The sequence below is a fragment of the Pyrus communis genome, chromosome 11 (genome assembly GCF_041283825.1).
Source record: "Pyrus communis isolate YQ-2024b chromosome 11, ASM4128382v1, whole genome shotgun sequence".
In the NCBI taxonomy this organism is placed as follows: Eukaryota; Viridiplantae; Streptophyta; class Magnoliopsida; order Rosales; family Rosaceae; genus Pyrus; species Pyrus communis.
Genome location: NC_142575.1, coordinates 24649725 through 24671079, shown reverse-complemented (window position 1 = coordinate 24671079; position 21355 = coordinate 24649725). Strand labels below are relative to the sequence as shown.

Sequence of the window (21355 nt, the reverse complement as noted above, 5' to 3'; positions counted from 1 at the left end):
AAGAGATAATGATCCCTATAATCATGGCTAAAACATAGGCCATGATTATTGATGCTGTTAAGAATCGTCCCTAAATTGGACTCTTACGGGTGCCCTGCATCACGTCTCTCATAGTCAATCGCTGTTGGCTAAATAAACGAGATAATGTAGGGTTAAAACCAATCATTTTATTGCCAAATAAATAAAAAAAAAAAACCAAGCATTTAGGGAGCGTCACACATGCCCTAATGAATTATCTTCATGCCATGCCTGACTCTATATAAAGGTATGCATACATATCATAAAAAGGTAAATGTTGCTTAACCAAGAAACCCAGAGTTTGAGAAAAAAAAAACAGTATTATAATGTTTGATAAACTTTTATGTAAAACAGATGTGAAAAAAAAAACTGATTTTTCAAAACTGAGCTTTGCAGCTTTATGTTTTTTATTTTTTTTTCACTCAAAACTGTGAAAAAAAATTTAAATTAAATGTTTAACAAACATAAAAAGGCTCGTAGTTTTTTTTTATGGCGATTTTTTTTCAGAATCCCAGTAACAAACTAGGGTAACAATTATATTGCGCTAGGTTTTACCTCCACCTTCGCGGTAAAAGTCAAATAACAAAGCATATTTCCCAACGTTTCATTTGCGGGTTTGCAATTGCAGCTGCAGAGTCGTCTTCATAAAGCTCACATCTCTCTCTGACTCGAACTCTCGGTGACCGTTATTCAATTCAGCTGGTTACTTCTTCTCGTTTGCCAATATGCAGGTAACTACACATCAACCCTAATTTCTCATCTCAATTGCAATATTCTCCTCCAGTTCTTGCGTAAGTAATTGCTTAAAACCCTAATTTTCTCTTTGTTCCCGGAGAAAGAAGAGGAAGAAAATCGGCAGAAAACCCTAATATCATCACCATAGAACACTAATTTTCAGTATTAAGAGCATCTCCAGTAGGCTATTCAATTTTTTTTTTTTTGTTAAATTAGCTGCTTAACAGTGGCAAAGAACTATTTTTGAGCTATCCAGTTTAACTAAACACCTCTAATGATGTTGCAAGTGGTGGGTTGCTATGTGGTTAAAGATTCCTCTTTTAGCCCAATGCGTCCTGGGTTTGAACGCTCCCCTCCCCTTAGTGTATATTAGTGTAGAATATGCTTGTACTAGAAAGAAAAAAAAACCCTTAAGTAGTTGTTTGGTATGGTATTAAATATTAATTAATTTAGCTACTTATTCATTTTTTTGAAACAAAAAAATTGGATCCAAGACGGATTACCGAACAAGCCCTAATATTTTGTTAGTTTTCAAGAGAGAGTTGAAAAGTTTGAGAGTTTGAAGAGTTTTTTAATGTTTAGCTAAAATTCTCTTTACTCCTCTTATGGAGTGACTATTCACTATGTTAGAACAGAAAGCCATTTAAAGAGTCTCTTGAAGTAAGGTTTTGCTGGTTTTTCGCTATGGTTAGCTAATGTTGTTGTAAAGAGTCTCTTGGAGATGCTCTAATACTTGAAAGTAGTAATGAGCTTGCTAATTGTTTGTGTTTCTTATATTGAGCTCAGGCCAGTGATAGGTTCAACATCAATTCCCAGCTTGAACATCTTCAAGCTAAATATGTTGGGACCGGACATGCTGATATGAATAGATAGTGAGTATAGTCTTGCTTCTTTTGCAAAATGCAATAATCTTTTGTATTTATGATTGGGTTATGTGTTAATTTTGAACTTCTCTTTCGTTTGGAATGTGTAGTGAATGGGCCGTGAATATCCAACGCGATAGCTACGCATCCTATGTTGGCCATTATCCACTTCTTGCTTACTTTGCTCTTGCGGAGAATGAGTCCATTGGAAGAGAACGCTACAACTTTATGCAGGTTCTCTCTTACTTTTGCACTTTTATGACTTTGAGGATATGAATTGGGTGTTTCTCTATACTTATCTTTAGCTACTGTTAGTCTGGTTATGTTTTATTGGATTGTTACTTCTTTGTTGTTCATTAGTTGCGTGTTCAGTTAGTAAGTTTGCATGGCTTGAGATTTTTTCGATCCTTGTTTCATTGGTGCCTAACTAGAAGGAAGATAATTTTGAATTTAGTATGTAACTGAGACAAGAAAGGAGAAGTTGGGTGATGAATTTCTTAGAAGTTCCAGATGGTTTAGTTTGGTAAAACATGGAGAGGAAGTTCGCTGCGTGCTTTTTGTACTGCTCTGTTTCTTAAGTAGTTGGGGTAAGGTTTTGTTTAGTTATCCAGAATATGTTCACTCTTAAGTCTACCAGGCTATACATTGTTTTCTTGAAATGTGACATTTCCATCAGTGACTTCCCGATGATGTAAAGGCTGGGTATCCAAGATCCTGGGAGAAATCAGTCTGCAGTATATCTTGTTGCAATTTCTTTAATTAAACTCAACTGAACAAAGTGTTATCCAAACTACCTGGGCTGAGTATTCCACTGCCCCTGTCAAATCCTGTTGACCAGCATAGTAGACTTAAGTACAATAGGCTACTATCCCATGGACACCATGTCATAATCGACCGTATAGTATTATATATCTTTACTTCTGAATTCTGATATAATCTTGGTTTCTTGTTAGCACTTGGTCCAGTTGATCCCGCAACTAGTCTGCAGTGTTGTAAAGCCCTTCCTAATCTTTTTTTCGTATCCATATGATCTGATGTCAATGTGTGTCGGTTTCTTTTCTTTGTTATTTGGGCCTGGTGATGGGTAATTTATGATGGTTTTCTTTTGCACCCGGTGATCTTAAAATTCATGCGGTAGAGATATTTGATAATGCGTTAGTAAAAACTCGAGCTGTGATACTTGTCTCTATGATTTATTGAATTGATTTGTTTTCATTGTTGTGCAGAAAATGCTTTTGCCATGCGGTCCTCCCCCGGAAAGAGAAGACGATTGATACCATATTGTCATAAGAACTTACCTCTATATTGTCCTAAGAACTTACCTCTTTATGATGTACACCCATCACGGCGCCTCATTCCCAATAAAACACTAACATGTGTAAGGTTTTTACTCATGGCATAGTATTATTGGATTGGAACGCCACGTGACAGTAAACTTGTTCCATATATGTTGCTCTCCTATCTATCCCATTTGCTGAAAAAAGTGATCATATGTGACTTTGATTACGTGTACTTGATCGTTCTTTTCAATTCATGAATCTAATGCCTTCTTGTGGCCCTTATCCGTATTCATTCACGTTAAGCTGCATTATGACATCAAACTTTTTATCATTGCCATAATTCATGCATCTAATTCACTAAAGCTGTTTATGAAGCCGAAAACAGGTTGGACAGATCTCTGGGTGAGAAAGTTTTATTTGAATAAATCGGTTTAGATCCGATTTCAACAAATAGGAAAACTGAATAAAACCGCCAAAGAAACAAGCGGATTCTAGGCATTCAGGTTATCTGGGAGGCGTTTCAGGTCCATTTCAACTTGCTGGATCGTCCATTGCATGTTTTCCAGTTTCTGTACCAGAAAGTTGTTCTCAAAGATTTTAGCAGAGGAACCAGATAAATGAACAACTCTGAGCATTGCTATTTTTTACCTGTACAATATCACGATACTGCTGGGTTTCAAAAAAAAAAAAAAAAATATCACGATACTGCCGCGCAACTTGATCGAAGTGAGGATCTACACCCTGATACTCACGAAGGTGGGTAAACTGGTTAAAAAACGATGAAACATGAGTTAATTAACAAAGATTATCTTACAAAATCCCGTAGAAAAGCCCAAAATCAAGAACTATAGGAGGAGGATAGGAAAGGGTAACAGATGAGAGTTAGAAGAACATACCGCTTTATTATACGTAACTGAAGCTTCTTCCGACGCATCGATGAGATACTTCCTATAACGAATGACATGATTTAAAGAAACTTGAACTAGTAAGCTTGTACATATGATGACTACTTTCGACAATGTAATCGATAAGTACCTCATTTTATGTAGAGCTGGTACAGAGTCCTTAGCATACATTTGACCTACGAGAGCATACTCCAGTTTCCTGAAATATGATCGGGTATATCCTCATCATGTAGAATCGATTAATACCATCATACAAGAATAAACGAATACCATAAATCCAGTCAGTAGTCACTGCTGAGTTGCAATCAATCAGAATACAGAAAACCAGGCAACGAACCTCAGTTTAGCGCTCATGGTCTCACACCTTTTGCACAGCCATGTTTTTTGTGGTTCGTCCTATAAATCATTACAACAACAAAAGTTCAAGAATGCTCAACAAGAAAAACAGAATCGTATATAAAGGATACTTGCAAAAATGTTAAATGCATATCGAAAATCCAAGTGCTGAAATCACATTGACATCACAAGCGTTGTAAGCAGCTTACATAATTATGTTGGTGTTGCAAGTTCAAATCCTCGATCAACTTGATCAAAACTCCCAGCATCTGCTCTAAAACCTAGTTTGTGCGAGAACACACGTCACATAATCTCACAAACGAAATTAGGCCAGTTTGAGATTTCAGGAACAAAAACATGGATTCTTATTTTCATACATTATAATACTCAGAAAACTTTCTATCTGCAGAATATAGATCTTCCTGCAAAGCTTCTTCCTCTCTTTTTATTTCCTCACTTATCAACTTTACCCTGACACATTCATGAGAAAAGTGGAACGCATTATTATATCACACCGTCACGTAATCATTTAGAAAAAGCATTGGTTTATGGGTGCACTGCACTTAAGAGAGGTGCAGAAAGTTGCAATCCTTAGAGTTAGTGGTGTCAAAAATAAGGCAGTCGATGATCTTGAGAGTGAATATAGCGATTTTCTTAAGAAAAAGAAAATTCTTTATGTTGAGCCGTTCGGTGGTTGAACATTTGAAATACTTGTTTGATGACGGCTACTCGTGTTAGGTACTAGCTTATATAACAAACTATACATGTCAAATGAAATAGCCAAACATCTTGCTCCATGGAAAAGGGAATTGTCTCAAGATGAAACTTGCTTTAAGAGAGTAATTCAAACCTTTCTGGAAAACACAAAATAGAGCCAAGTAAAACACAAAAGAAGAACGGAGGACTAAAGAGAAACAACATAAAATGTAGCAACAACGTGAGATTTTTGTAGGTATAAGGGCATAACTGAGAATAAGTTCTTTGCTTATTTGCCCTATATTGAATTACCCTTAATGCTATAAATATTTCCAATGAAGATGTCCATAGATAAATGTCAAATATTAATTCAATAACAGTTTAGCTCATACGTTTTTATTAGTTATAAGTGATATTTATAGGACTCATTTTCGTGCATTACTGGGACTCACATAATAAATAATTAAAAGATTTTTTTTTAACAAACGATATTATCTATATTAAAGGGAGAGGAAGTGGGTTTAGCCTCACAATGGACTAGCAATAATGTAGCTCAAAGTTGCATTTGACCATAATCAAACTTAAGATCTCTCACTTAAGAGTGAAGAGAAATATCACTAGACTGTAGTACTAATTGACATAGATTTGTTAGATTAGCCACCGACGGAGTTCGAACTTAGATTATCATGCAAGTGTTTAATTCCCTTCCACCGCTGCGGTAAAGGCTACTTTCATAATTAAAAGATTATTTGACATCACATTTTTTTCATATGTCAAATTGGATATATGAAAATTCAGAAGCATTTTTGCTAATCATCTTAACTATAGGGCATGCGTCATACACCTAATAATTAGACATTTGTCAAATAATTAAGTGTATGATAAGGAGATGGTGAATAAAAATGCTTCGAAAATGCTCCTATGAAAATTTATATGCCGATCTATATCGAATTAATATGTCCATGATGTTGTAGGCCTATTTGATTGAATGGCCTAGGATTTAGAGAGAGAGAGAGGGTTTCAACAATATTGAGAGAGAAGATAGATTGATTTAATTGTGAGGTCTCTTTGATTTAACCCGTTGTGCATTTATTTATAGTAGTAGGATAGGTAAAAACCTTTCCCTTTAGGATTACAACATTGAATAGGTAATCTACTCCTAATAGGAATATAAGATACATTCCCAGATTCCCTAGGATTTACGCAATCACATTCCTATTCTAAATATGACTGCAACACTCCCCCTTCAGTGTGTAAATACTCAACAAACCATCGCATCAGATCTTCAGCAGATAAGGTAGAATAGTTGATGAAGTCATCGGCACAACTGGTGATCGTGAGTCTCAAATTTAAGTGAAGTATGCATTTGTAGTAAAACTCACAAAACCTTGCTATGGTAAAACCCAAGGTATGGGGAAAACCTATAAACTAAGGAGAAAAGTGATAAGTATGCATAATATCTAAAAACGAACATCAAACTGGATGAAGGAAGTAAACTCAACGGAGTATGATCATCCCAGGATGGGTGCCTCGTTAAAACCTCGTTAGGTAGCAAAAACCCAGTGGGAAAAATGCTTCTAATCTTAGGAAAAAGAGTACATTAAAATCATGTGAGTATGCTTCTAGATACTCCCTCTGAGTTAAACATAACTTCTAAATGAGAGAACTACAAGCGATTCAACTCAGATAATTTACGCATATCGATTTCTTGGACGAGCTGCTGAAATGTAGACTTGGGCAACGACTTGGTGAAGAGATCGGCCAGGTTGTCATGGGAACGGATTTGCTTGACTTTAATGTTTTGATGATGCTGCTGCTGGTGTGAGTAAAAGAACTTTGGTGCTATATGCTTGGTGTTGTCTCCCCTTGATGTATCCCTTCTTCAACTGCTCGATACATGCTGCATTGTCTTCAAAGATCGTCATAGGAAGGTTAACGACTGATGTAAGACCACTTGTGCTTCAAATATGTTCTATAACTTCTCTCAGCCAAAAGCACTCACACGATGCTTCATGTAGGGCGAGAATCTCAGCATGGTTAGACGAAGTCACAACTAGTGTTTGCTTGGTAGACTTCCAAGACATAGCGGTGTCTCCAATAGTAAAGACATAACCCGTTTGAGAATATGCTATATGTGGGTCAAATAGATATCCAACATCTGCGTAACTAACACGGCGAGAATCAATCCAAGGGCCATAGGGGGCGGCAAAACTTGGAGATTCGTGAGTATAGAACAAGCCTAAATCTGTAGTACCTTTGAGGTACCGGAAAATGTCTTTAACACCATTCCAGTGCCTACGTGTGGGCACATTGTTATATCTTGCCAAAAAAATCACTGCGAAGGAGATGTCGGGTCTAGTGCACTGAGCCAAGTACAATAAAGCTCTAATTGCACTTAGGTAAGGAATTTCGGGTTCCAAAATCTCTTCCTCATCCTCATTTGGACGAAAGGGATCTCATTTAGCATGTAGAGTCCGAACGACCATGGGTGTACTCGAAGGCTTCGCTTTATCCTCATTAAAACAATGCAACACCTTTTGGGTGTAGTTCGATTGATGTACTAGGATTCCATCCGAACAATGCTCGATCTCTAGGCCGAGACAATATTGAGTTTTCCCAAGATCCTTCATCTCAAATTCCGATTTCAAGTGTGCAGCAATTTCCTCAAGCTCTACGGGAGTCCAAATGAGATTCATGTCATTGACATAAACTGCAACGATTGCAAATTCGGAACGTGACTTCTTTATGAACATGCATGGGCATAGTTCATTGTTCACATAACCCTAACTTGTCAAATATTCACTCAGACAGTTATACCACATCCGCCCAGATTGTTTTAATCCGTAGAATAACCTCCTCAACCTAATTGAGAGAGTGTTCCGTGGTCTAGAACTATTTAAGCTAGTTAATGGAAGTCCTTTTGGAACTTTCATGTAGATTTTCGTATTTAGATCCCTATAGAGATACGCGGTTATCACGTCCATAAGCTGCATATTCAATTTTTCGGAAACTACCAAACTGATTAGGTAGTAGAACGTTATAACGTCCATTACGGGGGAATACATCTCCTCGTAATCAATCCTTAGGCACTGAGAGAAGCCTTACGCTACTTTGTATCGCATTATTTTATTCTTCTTATTACGCTTCCTCACTAAAACCCACTTGTAGCCAACAAACTTCACGCGTGGTGGTGTAGGAACAATAGGTCCAAACACTTTACGTTTCGCAAGCGAATCGAGTTCGACCTAGATTGCTTGTTTCCAGTTTGACCCATCGGTTCTACGTCGACATTCATCGACGGAACGTGGTTCAATGTCATCGCCAAACATGATGTCAGTAGCTACTAAGTATGAGAATGCATCGCCAAACTGTAACGGTGCATATGGTTGAGTAGTAGTTGGCCTTAGGCGGACCAACATAGCTGCGTGCAATATTGTATAGCCCTAGACAGATACCGGCAATTTGGTTCTCATAACCAAAGTCTGAGCTATCATTTGAATGCGCTTTATGAAAGCTTCTGCCAGGCTATTTTGGGTGTGAACATGGGGCACAGAATGTTCCACATCAATCCCTACTGACATGTAATAATTGTCAAAAGTCTGTGATGTAAACTCTCCAGTGTTATCTAGTCAAATTGACTTAATTGGATAATCAGGGTGGTGAGTCCTTAGCTTAATGATTTGAGCTAACAGTTTAGCGAACATCGCGTTGCGTGTGGACAACAAGCAAACATGTGACCATCTTGTCAATGCGTTAACCAACACCATAAAATATTTAAATGGTCCACAGGTTGGTTGGATTGGTCCATAAATGTCCCCTTGAATCCTCTGAAGAAATTTAAGGGGGTCGTGAATAATCTTTGTATGGGAGGGTTAAGTATTCAACTTCCCTAAAGAACACGCTTTGCATGGCGAAACTCCAACATAGGGATGTAACTTATGCCTGTGAGAAGATTTGAGGATACATCGCATCATGTCACGTCCAGGATGTCCCAAATAGTCATGCCAAAGCAACAAAGTGTCCTGGAACTCAGGCATAGGGTCGGCCACATTGTGGGCTTCTATGCTGGGAATGGTTTGTAATGTACAACCCACTCGGCAGTTGTTCCAACTTCTCGTGAATATGCTTCTGGCCATATTCGTATGAAGTGATACAAAGAAATTCAGAACCATGATCTTCAGTGGTTTCAATATGATATTTATTATCTCAAATATCTCTAAAACTCAACAACGTTCTTCTGAAACGTGAAGAATAGAGTGCTTCCTTAATAGTCAAGATTTTATCATTAGACAACATGATACGTGCCTTTCCGTATCCTTCAATTAGGTTGGATGGGCTTGAGAGAGTTGTTAAAAAAGCTTTCTTGGGTATTAAGTTAGTAAAATAATGTCGTTCACGCAAGATGGTGTGCGTGGTTGTACTATCTGCCAGACAACTAACTTCCCTACTAGACATACCTAGAAATAAATTGATTGAATTGGTCACATGCATAGATGTAAGTCCATTCATTCAATTAAGCAATTCAAGAAAATAATATCCATTCAAATAACAATCCATAATTCAAAACAAACCAAAACCAAACAAATTATTCCAAATACATAGAAAAGTTGTTCAAAATTAAACCATAAACCAAGCAAAATAGGGGGGTAGGGCCGGCCATTCCTAGTGGTTTCGGCCACTACAAGTAAACATCCTAAAAAAACATGTCTAATTTATTCATCCATAGACGCTTACACCTCCTGAAAATCTGATATCTCCATTGATGTAGTTGCATCTTCCGGATGATCCACATATGCAAGGTTAGACCCACAACGGGAATGATACATGACAATAGCCTCAAGGGAAGCTCCGCATATGCGTGACTAATGATCCCTTGATCCACCAGTTCAGGAGAAGCAGCCTAAATGGGAGCTTTGCCCTTGTTCTTGAAGTTTGGGACCTTAGGGGTGAGTGGTGGACGCTGCTAGATGGCAATTTTTCCCTTAGGTGTAGCACTCTGTTGACCTTAGGCTTGTGGTTGGGCTTGCCACCCATTGCCACAGCCACGATGGTTCTTTCGTTGTTTATGACTGCTAGAATAGGTCGCATGTGCTTCAGGCACGATGTTCGAGCCAGTGGGTCGAGCTTGATGATTCTTCATCAAAAACTGGTTCTGTTTTTCAGCGAGAAGTAAAACAGAGATCAAATCCTAAAACTTGGTGAATTTCTGTGCCTATATTGTTGCTGCAGGACAATATTAGTGGCATGGAAGGTTGAATAGGTCTTCTCCAGGAGATTTGATTTGGTTAGTTCCACTTTGCAGAATTTCAACAGAGAACAGATTCTACAAACTTTAGAGTTGTATTCATTCACGGACTTAAAGTCCTAGAAGCAAAGATGCTGCCAGTCGTGTCTTGCTTCAGGCAAGTATATGTCTTTTTGGTGATCAAAATGATCGGCCAGACAAGCTAGAGGGTACGTGGGTCCTCATCAGTGAGATATTCAGTCTGCAATGCATCATGGATGTGTCTTCGAGTGAACATTATTGCAATAGCCTTCTGAGCTTCGTCAACAGGTTTGTCAACGATAGGTGCCTCGATGGTGGCTCGAATACCTTTTGCAGTTAAATGGAGCTTTACGTCTTGTACCCACTTCAGATAGTTTCTTCCAGAGACTTCTAGAGCGGAGAAATCGAGCTTGTTCAAGTTCGACATGTCCCTAAAACGGAGAGAGAAAACGTGATTAGTCATATGGTAAGCCATAGACATATATCGTAGAACATACAGGTTCTATAGACATGTAATGGTTTAATTTATGCATGAAAACTACGGGTTTCATGTGGTCTGTTTTGAATGAAAACTTCAGGTTTCAAGGGCACTAAATTTGAAACTACAGGTTCAATTTAGTTTTTATGAACAATTAGTTCATAATGAGAGGTTCCTGCAAGAAACACAGAATGCAATATACTAATTTGGATATAGTGGATTTGAGGTTCTTCGGGAACTCAAGTGTGAGAGCTTCGTTACTATGAAAGTATGTGACGGTTCAAAGTATAAAAATAAATTATTGAATCGTTAATGTCCAAAAGTGATCTTCAGGTCAATAATTTTGGATTCATTATCAGATTAATGGACTGTAGGTCACTTTTAATTAATTCAATAAATTGGGCCATACGGGATCGATTGTAGAAGCAAAATAATATTAAAATAATATTATTGGTCGAAAAATATAACCCCAAAATAATTTGGGCTTAGTGCCATGGGTAATACGGCACGAGTTTAGGTGCCTTAAGCATAAGGCAAGGCCCAAAGGACCTCGAGTGATGGTTGTAGGCCACGGGTGAGGAAGGGAAACCCCAGCCGCAGTTGGGTTTCGAAGTTAGACCGAGGGAGGGGGGCACGGGAGAAAGCTCAAAAGCTTGCAGGTTTGACGTGGGAAGCCTAGCCGCGAGGGCTGGCTGCATGGGACGCGGGTCGTGGGAAAATCCTAGCTAACTGAGCTGGATTGAATGCAGGTCGGGGCAGGCAGTGAGCCCAGTAACCATAAAGGTTGCAACATGCATGAATGGACCTAGCCAATCTAGGCTGGCAGCGTTTTGGGCGTGGGGCTTCAGGCCCTGCCGAGTTGAAATCCAGGTCGTGGCCTGGTGCTATGTCCATCGTGATGGTGCAGTGGTATGCCGCACCATTTCCCATTCCCATATAGTTTTCAAAATCCCTAAAGGTTTAGGAAATCCTAAATATGCTTCTAATTTATTTTATATATTTTGACTCACAAATTCTACATAACAATTTAATTGTGCAATACAAGAAACAAATATATATATATATATATATATATAGACAAATATATGAACATATACAGTATCCATATTGAAGGGAAAATATAAACATAGAGGGGTTCATGCATCATGGGGAATGTTTTCATGCTTTGTGGACATTTCAAATATCTTCCTTTATTTTAAGCGTACCTGATTAGCAGAAAACGAATAAGCCTTTGAATGTGGTGGATGATAGCCTCCTCCTATGATGCGTCAATTCCTCAGCTGCTGGCAATAGCGTGCTGATAATGTATTGTAGGCCTATTTGATTGAATGATATAGGGTTTAGAGAGAGAGAGAGGGGTTCGGCAATATTGAGAGAGAAGAGAGATTGATTTAATTATGAGGTGTCTTTGATTCACCTCATTGTGTTTTTATTTATAGTAGTAGGATAGGTAAAAACCTTTCTCTTTAAGATTACAACATTAAATAGGTAATCTCCTCCTAATAGAAATATAAGATACATTCTTAGACTCTTTAAAATTTATTCAACCACATTCCTATTTCTAATATGAGTTGAACGTATGAAACTTATTTTTACCTTTAAATCTGATTACAGCTAGGCCTAGCTCTCTCTTCTTTCTTTTTGTAAAGTCGGAAAAGTCGGGAAAATAGTCTCCTGCGGCTTTAGATTTAGGGATTTTGATTTTGATTTTGAAAGTCGGGGAAGAAAGTCTTTGATTTTTGATTTTGATGGAAAAAGGAAGAGCCATCGCTTCGATTACGAATTCGTTGAACAAGTTGGATTTGATTTCCAAATCCAATCCCAGCCCCCAAATCCCTCCAATCCAATCCTCCAGTACGTCCCAAAGTTGAATATTTGTTTCAAATGCTTACACACGCACAGATATATGTGTATGTATGTATATATGCACGATTTGTGAGCTTAATTGAAATATCCATGGCAGGAACACAGCTTGAAAGGGCCAAGACTCCTCCGAGTTTACAAAGTTTGTGTATCGGAATCGTCGGCAGGCATTTGGAGGATATCATCCCCGACTTGGCCGAGATTGCATTTAACTTTCCGCCGGATATAAAGGTTTTTCTCTATCCTTATTCGTAAAATCCATATCACTTTTTTTCTGTAAATTTGTTTTCTTTTGGAAAAAACTGTGATGGGTTTCTTTGTTGTGGATGGGTTGTTGTTTACATGTGAAGCTAATTAACATTTGCTGGTTCTGAAATCTCAAGATTTTTGCAATTTCTGATATGGTAGGTGGCACTGGTGGCAATTGCCAGAAGAAGAAAGTTACTCGACGACGATGTTATTGTCTCTTTGGCTGATCACACATGGAAAAGTCTTGACCTTTCGGCATCAGATGTTTCGGATTTTGGGTTAGCAAAAGTGGCCGATATATGTGGGTCACTTCAAGCTGTTGATATTAGGTACGGATGCTCAGTGTGATAATATCGTGTATCGGCTTAACTGTGGATTAATTAAGATATTTGAGTAACACCAACATACTTTGAACATGGAGAAGATGAAATGTTTTAGCAGAAATCGGATGATTGTTGGTCTTAGCTTCGATGTCCAATCCGTGAAGTGTGATACTTTGTAACTGTATTTAAGTTTATAGTAACCTTGAGGCACAAATGTATATAAATTGTTGGTCTTAGTTAATATTTGTTTCAATCACCTGAGTAGCGATTGGATAATACTTAAGGAATCAACATATTTTTTGGTTTCAAACTCTTTAGTTTGTTTTGTCTGAAGAAACTATGTGGTTAAACTGAGACATTTCTTCTGCAGTCGGTGTGACAAAATCACTGCTGCTGGAGTTTCTGAACTTGTGCAGCGTTGCCAATCATTGGAGACGTTGAGATGCGGGTAAACACCTTTCCTTAACTAAAAAAATATTTTAAACTTCATTACAAGTTTCTATATGCGCATCAATCTTTGCCATGGTCTTGATTAGAGCTTTTGTGATTGAAATGATTCCGTAACCAGAGTGACTTTGGACCCGATTGCTTTTTTCTATCTTTCCTTTGTTGTTAATGTGACTCACTTTCAATTTTCTAACTGCGAAGTAGAAAAATTTAGTTGTACCTTGACCTTGTGGAATGAATTAATAACAATTTGATCATAATAAGATATGAAGTTGTTTAGTATATCGTGCTTCTAAAATCATTGTCCTTTGCTTTTTAATCATCATATGAAATTGTCCACTAAATAAAATTAGTATAGGCCAAGTAATCTTTACTTTTTGGTTCCACCCCTTGTGCTTTTAGTGGCCCGTAATATTGTGTTTGACTACCAGTAACTTCATAACAGGCTATGAATTGCAGAGGGAGCCCTAGGAGTGACCACACTGCACGCAGGTGCTTGGATGTATTTAAACCGAAGTTGAATGATGTAGAGGGAGATTCCTGGGAAGAACTGAATACTGCAGAAATTGTGAATGGTGCAGAGTCATTGCGTTGGCTTGTATGGGTATGTACTTAACATGTCCTTTTATGATATTATTCTTCATCAATGATTAATTTCTTTGATCTTTGGTGACCACTATGTTATGATGAAGTGGTTTCATCTCTTCCCTACATAGTAGAATGCTTGACTGTCTTGACTTTCCCTTTATGGTCATACGCGTACATGCTTTGCATTACCAAATGATAACTTGTAACGAGACAGGTTGTGATCCCATGCCCGATGCCATGAATAGAATGGACACATTCTTCGGTTCTCTGTGTGAACTTATCCGAAAGGTTGGAAAAGATTAAAAAGAAAAAATGGATTCCATCTTTGGGCTTCAAATGGTAGCATGTCAGCAATAGTAAGAGTAGGGATGTGTAAAACAGTGTCACAAGGAAAGCTTAGATGTATATAGAAGATTGAATAAAATAAAGGAAATTTAATAGGGGGCTACAGCCCCTACTAGTAATTAGTTGGGTCCGCAAGCGGTGCACAAGTTTGTGGTCGGCTATGACCATTCAATTATTCTGCCCTTAGAGAAACAAGTAGGAGAATCACTTTCTGCTTCTTTATCTGTTCCTGCCTTGTGATGTTTTCATTCCTCCTTTCATGTTTTGCAGCCAAAGATTGATAATGATTCTCTTGAGGGATTTGCCACCGAATGCCCGCGCATTACAGTAAATCCAAAGCCATCACCCTTCGGATTAAGGGGAACCCAAGTTCCCAGGGAGGCATTCCCAGACATCCAATTGGATGATTCTGTTGTCAAGGATATTGATCCCAAAACATGGGCGGTGCGTGGTTTTACACCAAAGGCAATACCTTCATCTCTTTCCAGCCCCGTGGAGTTGTCTGTGGCTGAAAAGTTTAGACGTGCATTTGAGGAAAGGGATACTCGGTTAGCCCCCAAGAGAGCCAAAAATGCAAGGCAGCATCAGCGACGTGCGGAGAGAGACTGGGTGATGACGGATACCAGAGCAAAGGCAGTCGCTCTAGCCTCACGAGCGAGCAGATCTCTACACAGTTGGAACTAGCACATATTGTTTGTTTGCATTACCTTCAAATGTACCAGGTTTTCGTCAACTTTGCTGCTAAATGAATATGTGTTGTACTGTTCGTGGCTTATGCACATGCAACTAGTAATTTCAAGAAGGGAGCTTTAATGAAAATGGCTTGGACTAAGTTTAATTTAACTAAAAACCATCATAAACTATTATTTTGCTAGTTTAGTGTGGATTATTTTGGTTTAGTTTAAAAAATAGTGTGGGTTATTAGTATCGCATGCTACCAATTTAAATTTCAGATTGTGCCAAAACCAAAATAATCGGTTCCAATGAACCAACCTGCAGGTATTTTCACGCAACCCTAAAAACGAGGACAAGCAATGCACATAAAAGATGCAAGGGACTAACAAATCAACTCAAAAATTCCAAAACTTCGTTTGATTAATCCGTGATGCAATCTCGAAAAACCAATAATTCATTTGATAATGCTCAAAAAGCCAAATAAAACTACAACCTCGCATTAATTTTTAATTAGAAAACAAACCCAGATATCCAGATTTAGTAATACCACAATCCCTCTCTTATTTCACTACTAAATTACGGTCTTTCTAAAAACACAAGAAAATAAACCTAACATTGTGTTTGGATTACTAAAAAAATTTCAAAATGACATAAACAGAAATGACGGAATTTTATTTTCTAGAATTTGTAAATTTTCTTTTTTGTTAACCTAAAAAAATACAAGGGAATTTTTTGTTTTTAAATTCTCACTCACAGAAATTTGGAAATTATATATATCCTAAACGCCTAACTTTCTGTTTAATTCCCTTTGTGTCCTTTTTACTGTTCCTTCGCCAGTGTTCTTCCGTTTTTGCCCCTCATCTGCTCTTCAAGTCTAGCTTTTTTTGTGTTTTCCACAGTAAAATGACGGTTTTGGCCATGGTTTCCACATGGTTTCCAGTAGAAATCTCTCGACTACTGCCGAAAACACTTGAAACACAGAATTCTCAGCTACTCTGCAACGGGTTGGCGGTTTCGATCATGCGTCCTACACTCCGCCTTGCGATCTCTTCCATCTCTGCTTCCTGATCCTTTCGATCTCTCCTTCGTGATCCCTTCGATCTCTGCTTCCTCATCTTTTTGGTCTCTGCTTTGCGATCTCCTTGCTGCCTAATCGTGCACCCAATTTCTCTAGCCTTCAACAGGTAATTAAATCTCACTTCTTCTCAACTACCCAGAGCCAAATATTTGATTTTTCGCTGTGGTTTGTTATTTTACCGAATTTGGTTGTTGATATTTCGTATTTTTTATCGTTCATTTGTGTTCTATTGGGATTGTATTTTGCTAGAAGTTTATAGAATTTGATTTGGCTGCGTAACTGATTGGCTTAAAATTTTGTGAGATTAAATATTTCTTGAATTTGATCATTAGATTTCCCTTCTTTTTTTTTTTTCCTTTTTTTTTTTTTTTTTTTGGAAGTTGACGTGCTTTCCCACTCATCGCCAAAACAAATCCGTGCTTCCTCCCTCTTCGTCTTCTCCTCCAGCAATTTGCGCCCTTAGTTCTCAATATGATTCACAGTAAAAACCCAGAAACTTAGAGGTACGGAAATTTCAATTTTTTTTTGTGTTTTTGATTTATTTTCAGTGTTAATTTCTGATTAAATTATTATTTGTGATAAACCCACTTAGAATCTGATATGGGTTTTTCTTGGATTCCAGAGTAAAAACGTTGAAACTTAAAGGTATGAAAATTTTTATAATTTTCTGGTGCACCTATGATTAAATAGAACCTAATTTGATTTTACCCACAAGTGCAGATCTTACCCCGCAGTGCTCAATCTAGAGAATTGGTACTCATAATCAATAAGATTCATACGGCTTATTGGTATCAATTTTGGTTGCAGCAATGCTATTCTTGCTGAAGACCTGCCATGTAAGTGATTTAGATTTTTCTTTTCGAATTTCTACTTTTCATGCATAATTATGAATATGTGTGGATGATTTGTGGGTAATATTTTCTACTTAATCTCCAATTCAAGGAGAAGGATATTGAATTGTATTATCATTTTAGTTAAAATGTGTTACCATTTTAGTTAAATATATCCCTAATTGATCTGACTAACCACCCAAAAAGGATTATCATACAAAATGTCTGCAAATAGATCGAATACTATTAATGAAAATTAATCCTTAATGCTTCCATCTGACTACATGATAGTATTTTGTGGCTAAACATAGTTTTTACTCGATCAAATATTTGCCAACTTACATTGACAAATTCGTTCTCCGTCATTTGAACATCAAAAGCCAAATCACACATGAATCCCCAAACTTTAGCTTTACCATTACTAATCCTCTTGCTAAGGGAATTTAAAAAAAAAAAAAATCATAAGCAAACATGAATCTTATTATATAAGGACCTTCCAAATTTTATCAAGTGTTACATAAAGTAATATATTTTGTGTGCAGAAATTCAAAGCGCGCAGAGATCTCGAGTCAAAAACAGAGGTACCCATCCCTTTTTGTTCGATTTTTGCTTTGTTTTATCTCTGTTTTCATTTTTGGGTAGGATTTTGTGCTTTATAATTGGGTTTAATGTGAAATTTTTGAAGGAGCTAAATCTCATTCAGTTCTGTTTGATTGATTGTTTATCTATGATTTGTTCTGTTATGCTTGGTAGGTTTAAATTGAATTGGATTTATATTTGATTTCGAGTTGATTAATTTTATTTTTTAGTTGTAAATCATATTAGTTGCAGATCATGAAACAATTTCATCTTTAGTTTAAGAGAATAGGCTTGATTCAATGAGATTTGGATTCATGAGTTATAGCCATCTGAGATAGGCAAGAGTGTTTGCATTCTTTAGAAAAAATTTAGGAGCTACAAAACTATGCTTTAAATTTGAGTTTTGTGATTACTATTTTTGTTCTTTATCTTACTAAGATTTTGGTAAATTTTCAGCAACTCTTGCACAGCGAAATGACTCCCACCACCCAACAAACGCAACTGCTGCAATTTCAATTGCAGTTCTTGAAGAAAGGTAAGCCTATGTTCTGTACAAAGTGTTGGATTTTTTTATATGGGGTTTTATTTTTTTTGTGGTTTTTTTTTTTCTCTTGAGAATATTAATATTGTTGAGTTATTAAATTCAACTATTGCATAGGTTAAATTTTACTTCAAATTGTAGTAATTGTCATACAAGTTTATATTTTTGTATAGAATTGCAGACGGTTTGAATTTTGGATGGAGTTTAGAATATTTGTAAGTTGGTTCTGTTGTGGGATCTCCATGTAGCAAATTTATCCTACTTTGTATTTCTAAAATCGTAGGTTAGTTTGTCTACTGTAGCTATATAATTCTTCCATGTTTTTCAGATCATGGAGTGAGTTTCTCATGCTGAGATTGTAACCCAATCAATAAGTGAAGCACAGAAGTTCTATATCTCATGTTAGTTTTGATCCATTTCTAAAAACCCTATGCATGGTACAAGAAAAACATTTCTTTGCTGTAAAGAAGAGTGAAGTACTGAACAACAATGTCAAAAGTTGGGACCTAGAAAACAAGATATTTGCAAAAAAAAAAAAAAAAAAAAAAAGAAGAAAAAAAAGGGAAATCTAATGATCAAATTCAAGAAATATTTAATCTCACAAAATTTTAAGCCAATCAGTCACGCAGCCAAATCAAATTCTATGAAATTCTAGCAAAATACAACCCCAATAGAACACAAATGAACGATAAAAAATACGAAATATCAACAACCAAATTCGGTAAAATAACAAACCACAGCAAAAAATCAAATATTTGGCGATGAATAAGATAATTTTTTACTGTGTATTATATATACTACATGGATGAAAATAAGATAATTTTTTCATATCAATTGTTCTTTATAGAACATAGGGATGTAAATAGATTTTGATATGGAACTGGAAAGAAGAATACCAAATGAAGCACTGATTTGTTGAGATATTTATTTTTGCTTGGAAAAAAAATTGAGATATTGTGGATTATTACTGACATATATAAAACTATAAGCTTTTGATATTGGGAGACAAAACCCACAAATTCAAATCAGACAAAAAATAAATAAAAAATTTAACAGACTTAATGATCAAACTCCAAAAGGGTATTAAAAACAAGGCTTACTTGATCCATTGAGCGTGAAAGTTTTGAGCTTTGAAGAAGCAGAGGAGGAGAGTTGCCAGTCCATCTTCAAGTAAGCTTGGCAGTCATAAATCAGGATGTGGAGAGGATGGAGAAAATTATCCTGCTGATTAACAAGAGTCACAACAGTAGTAGAATCCACCTTCACCTCAACAGGTCTAAAACCTCTCATCCAAGCCAAGCGAAATCCAAAAAAAGGAGGCAATGCATGGATTTCGCGGAGCTAGAGAAAGATACTGCCTCTAGAGATGAGTGGTTACTGATGTGTAGAAAGCAAAATGTTTTCTCGCAGATGATATTAATCAAAGATGACATTCATTATGGTCAAATAAACTCAGGTTGGTTGAATAAATCACTCATGGAGTTTGTTTTGCAAAAACTGTATTAATTTTGTTTTCACTACATATTTAATAGTTCTCTTCAAATACAGTTTTATCAAATTCGATTTTTCTCATTTTCAGATTTTCTGCAGACCACATTTTTTCCCTTTGCAACATTTTTGTCTTTGAAAAAGTTATGTTATGTTTTTAACGTTTTGGGTTTTACATGTTACATCGACTTTTATTGTCTGCCTCCTTCAGCAGTACTTACATTCATTTTCCAGTATTGGCTGATAAAAATTTATAAAATAGTTAAGACTTTAACTAGAAAGTTAAAAGTTTTAGTCATATGTTCTGTGTCATTCCAATTCAAAGATTGGAAAATGACTGAAATAATATTTTCTTACTTCTGTTTTTTCAAATTTCCTTTTGGTCCAATTTTATATTTCATTTCTTTGTGACTTCTTGCACAACTTGGAATCAGCTTTTCACATAACATGGATGACGAATGTAAGAAACTCATACACAGAATAACTCCACCAAGGAATATGCAAATTAAAATCATAACTTGCGTCAATATAGAAATATAAATTATTTTTTATCACACAACTTTGACATAATAATTTGTCTCATAATTTAAAATATTGTACATATTTTAGCTACTTGGCAATCAACGACTAATATCACTTCCAAGAAGGCAAGATCAACATATGGCATGTCACAGCAGTATATTTTTCACAAACAGATGGTAAAATTGTACACATCACATTAGGCAAGTTTCAATCTTTTTTACTTCTATTTTAACACATTTCTAATTAACATTTTGTTCTAAATTTTGATTAAACTTCATTTAAATGTTTGATTTGATAATTTCACAAGTCAAATTACCACCTCTCTCTCTCTCTCTCCACTCTCCCAAACTCAATTTTGATTTTTTTTTAATCATTGCCTAATTGTCTTTATTACGTTTTGCAGTTGTATTCACAACTGTCCAAGACACTCTCTGGAATTTATTACAACAAAAGGTCAAATTTTCCTTCCTTGGAAACTCCTCAAGCTAGGAACAAGTCTGGTATCCAAGCTTTACATTCAACTTTATTTAGCATGTAGCAAGCTTTGTTTGACTGGTATACTCTCAATGCTGGATTTGTAAGTTATGCAGTTATTATTAGTCCAACTTTTTGAATGAACAATTATCTTCTTCTTTGCACTTTGAAGGAATAGATTTTTCTGTTGGTATCCGTTCATGATAATACATATAAATTGCATTGCCATTCGTAATTCTCTGTTTTCACTCAACATTATTTATGAAATTTGAAGCTATAAAATATCTCATATAATTTTAAATCCCGCAGCATCGTGCGGGTACAAATTTCTAGTAACACCTATTCATGATAATTAAACTTGGGAGTCAGTGTCCCAAATTCCAAGTTTTTTTCTACTTGGAAATTCTAAATTTCTATGTTTATGAATCCAAATAAAAGAATTGATATATGTTAATCTATAATTTTGGCTTTTGACAAATTCCATATTTATTTCTTTCGTCCAAACATTGTGTAAAGAGTTTTAGAAAGAGGAAGGTCAACATAATCTGCATCACTTTCATTAGGAAATTGTCAAAGGCCTTGTCTTATCTTCCAATGGTGATCGTATATCTTGCCTCACGCAGTATATGGTTTGCCCTATTAGTGTATAAGCTGTGAGCTAAGTAAAGTTAAAGTAAATAAGCCTTGTTTCTAATTGTGTATTCACTTAGTCTTAGATTATGACAAGTGTAAGGCTGAGATTGTATTGTTGGTGTGTGTACCCAGCTAAGCCTTGT

At 36.4% G+C, this 21355-nt stretch overlaps 3 protein-coding genes across 19 annotated transcripts; all 3 read left to right on the top strand.

Moving 5' to 3' along the window:
• Positions 1–609: 609 nt before the first annotated feature.
• Positions 610–3184, top strand: LOC137742046 (uncharacterized protein At4g14342). Its single transcript, XM_068481784.2, has 4 exons — positions 610–749; positions 1540–1625; positions 1727–1850; positions 2843–3184. Exons 1-4 carry the CDS (start codon positions 744–746, stop codon positions 2888–2890), a joined length of 264 nt encoding a protein of 87 aa, XP_068337885.1. The 5' UTR covers positions 610–743; the 3' UTR covers positions 2891–3184.
• An 8987-nt stretch (positions 3185–12171) lies between these two features.
• On the top strand, positions 12172–15211 carry LOC137743406 (RNI-like superfamily protein). The gene is made up of 6 exons (XM_068483290.2): positions 12172–12431; positions 12541–12671; positions 12849–13018; positions 13383–13460; positions 13919–14063; positions 14663–15211. The coding sequence occupies exons 1-6, from the start codon at positions 12326–12328 to the stop codon at positions 15074–15076; spliced, it is 1044 nt and encodes a 347-aa protein (XP_068339391.2). The 5' UTR covers positions 12172–12325; the 3' UTR covers positions 15077–15211.
• Positions 15212–15893: 682 nt separating this feature from the next.
• Positions 15894–20743, top strand: LOC137711992 (uncharacterized). Of its 17 annotated transcripts, none has more exons than XR_015953401.1 (11): positions 15894–16251; positions 16526–16648; positions 16768–16790; positions 16866–16981; positions 17518–17556; positions 18011–18089; positions 18269–18310; positions 18424–18469; positions 19217–19551; positions 20193–20305; positions 20509–20743. XR_015953401.1 is itself a non-coding variant. In XM_088679914.1 (9 exons), exons 4-9 carry the CDS (start codon positions 16955–16957, stop codon positions 20641–20643), a joined length of 372 nt encoding a protein of 123 aa, XP_088536040.1. In that variant the 5' UTR covers positions 15913–16251; positions 16526–16648; positions 16768–16790; positions 16866–16954; the 3' UTR covers positions 20644–20743. The 17 variants fall into 17 exon arrangements, 3 of the variants coding, with proteins under 3 accessions (XP_088536042.1, XP_088536040.1, XP_088536041.1); XR_015953405.1 differs by having other exon boundaries at positions 15895–16251; positions 19238–19551; XR_015953403.1 differs by having other exon boundaries at positions 15895–16251; positions 19232–19551.
• The last annotated feature ends 612 nt before the right edge of the window (positions 20744–21355 follow it).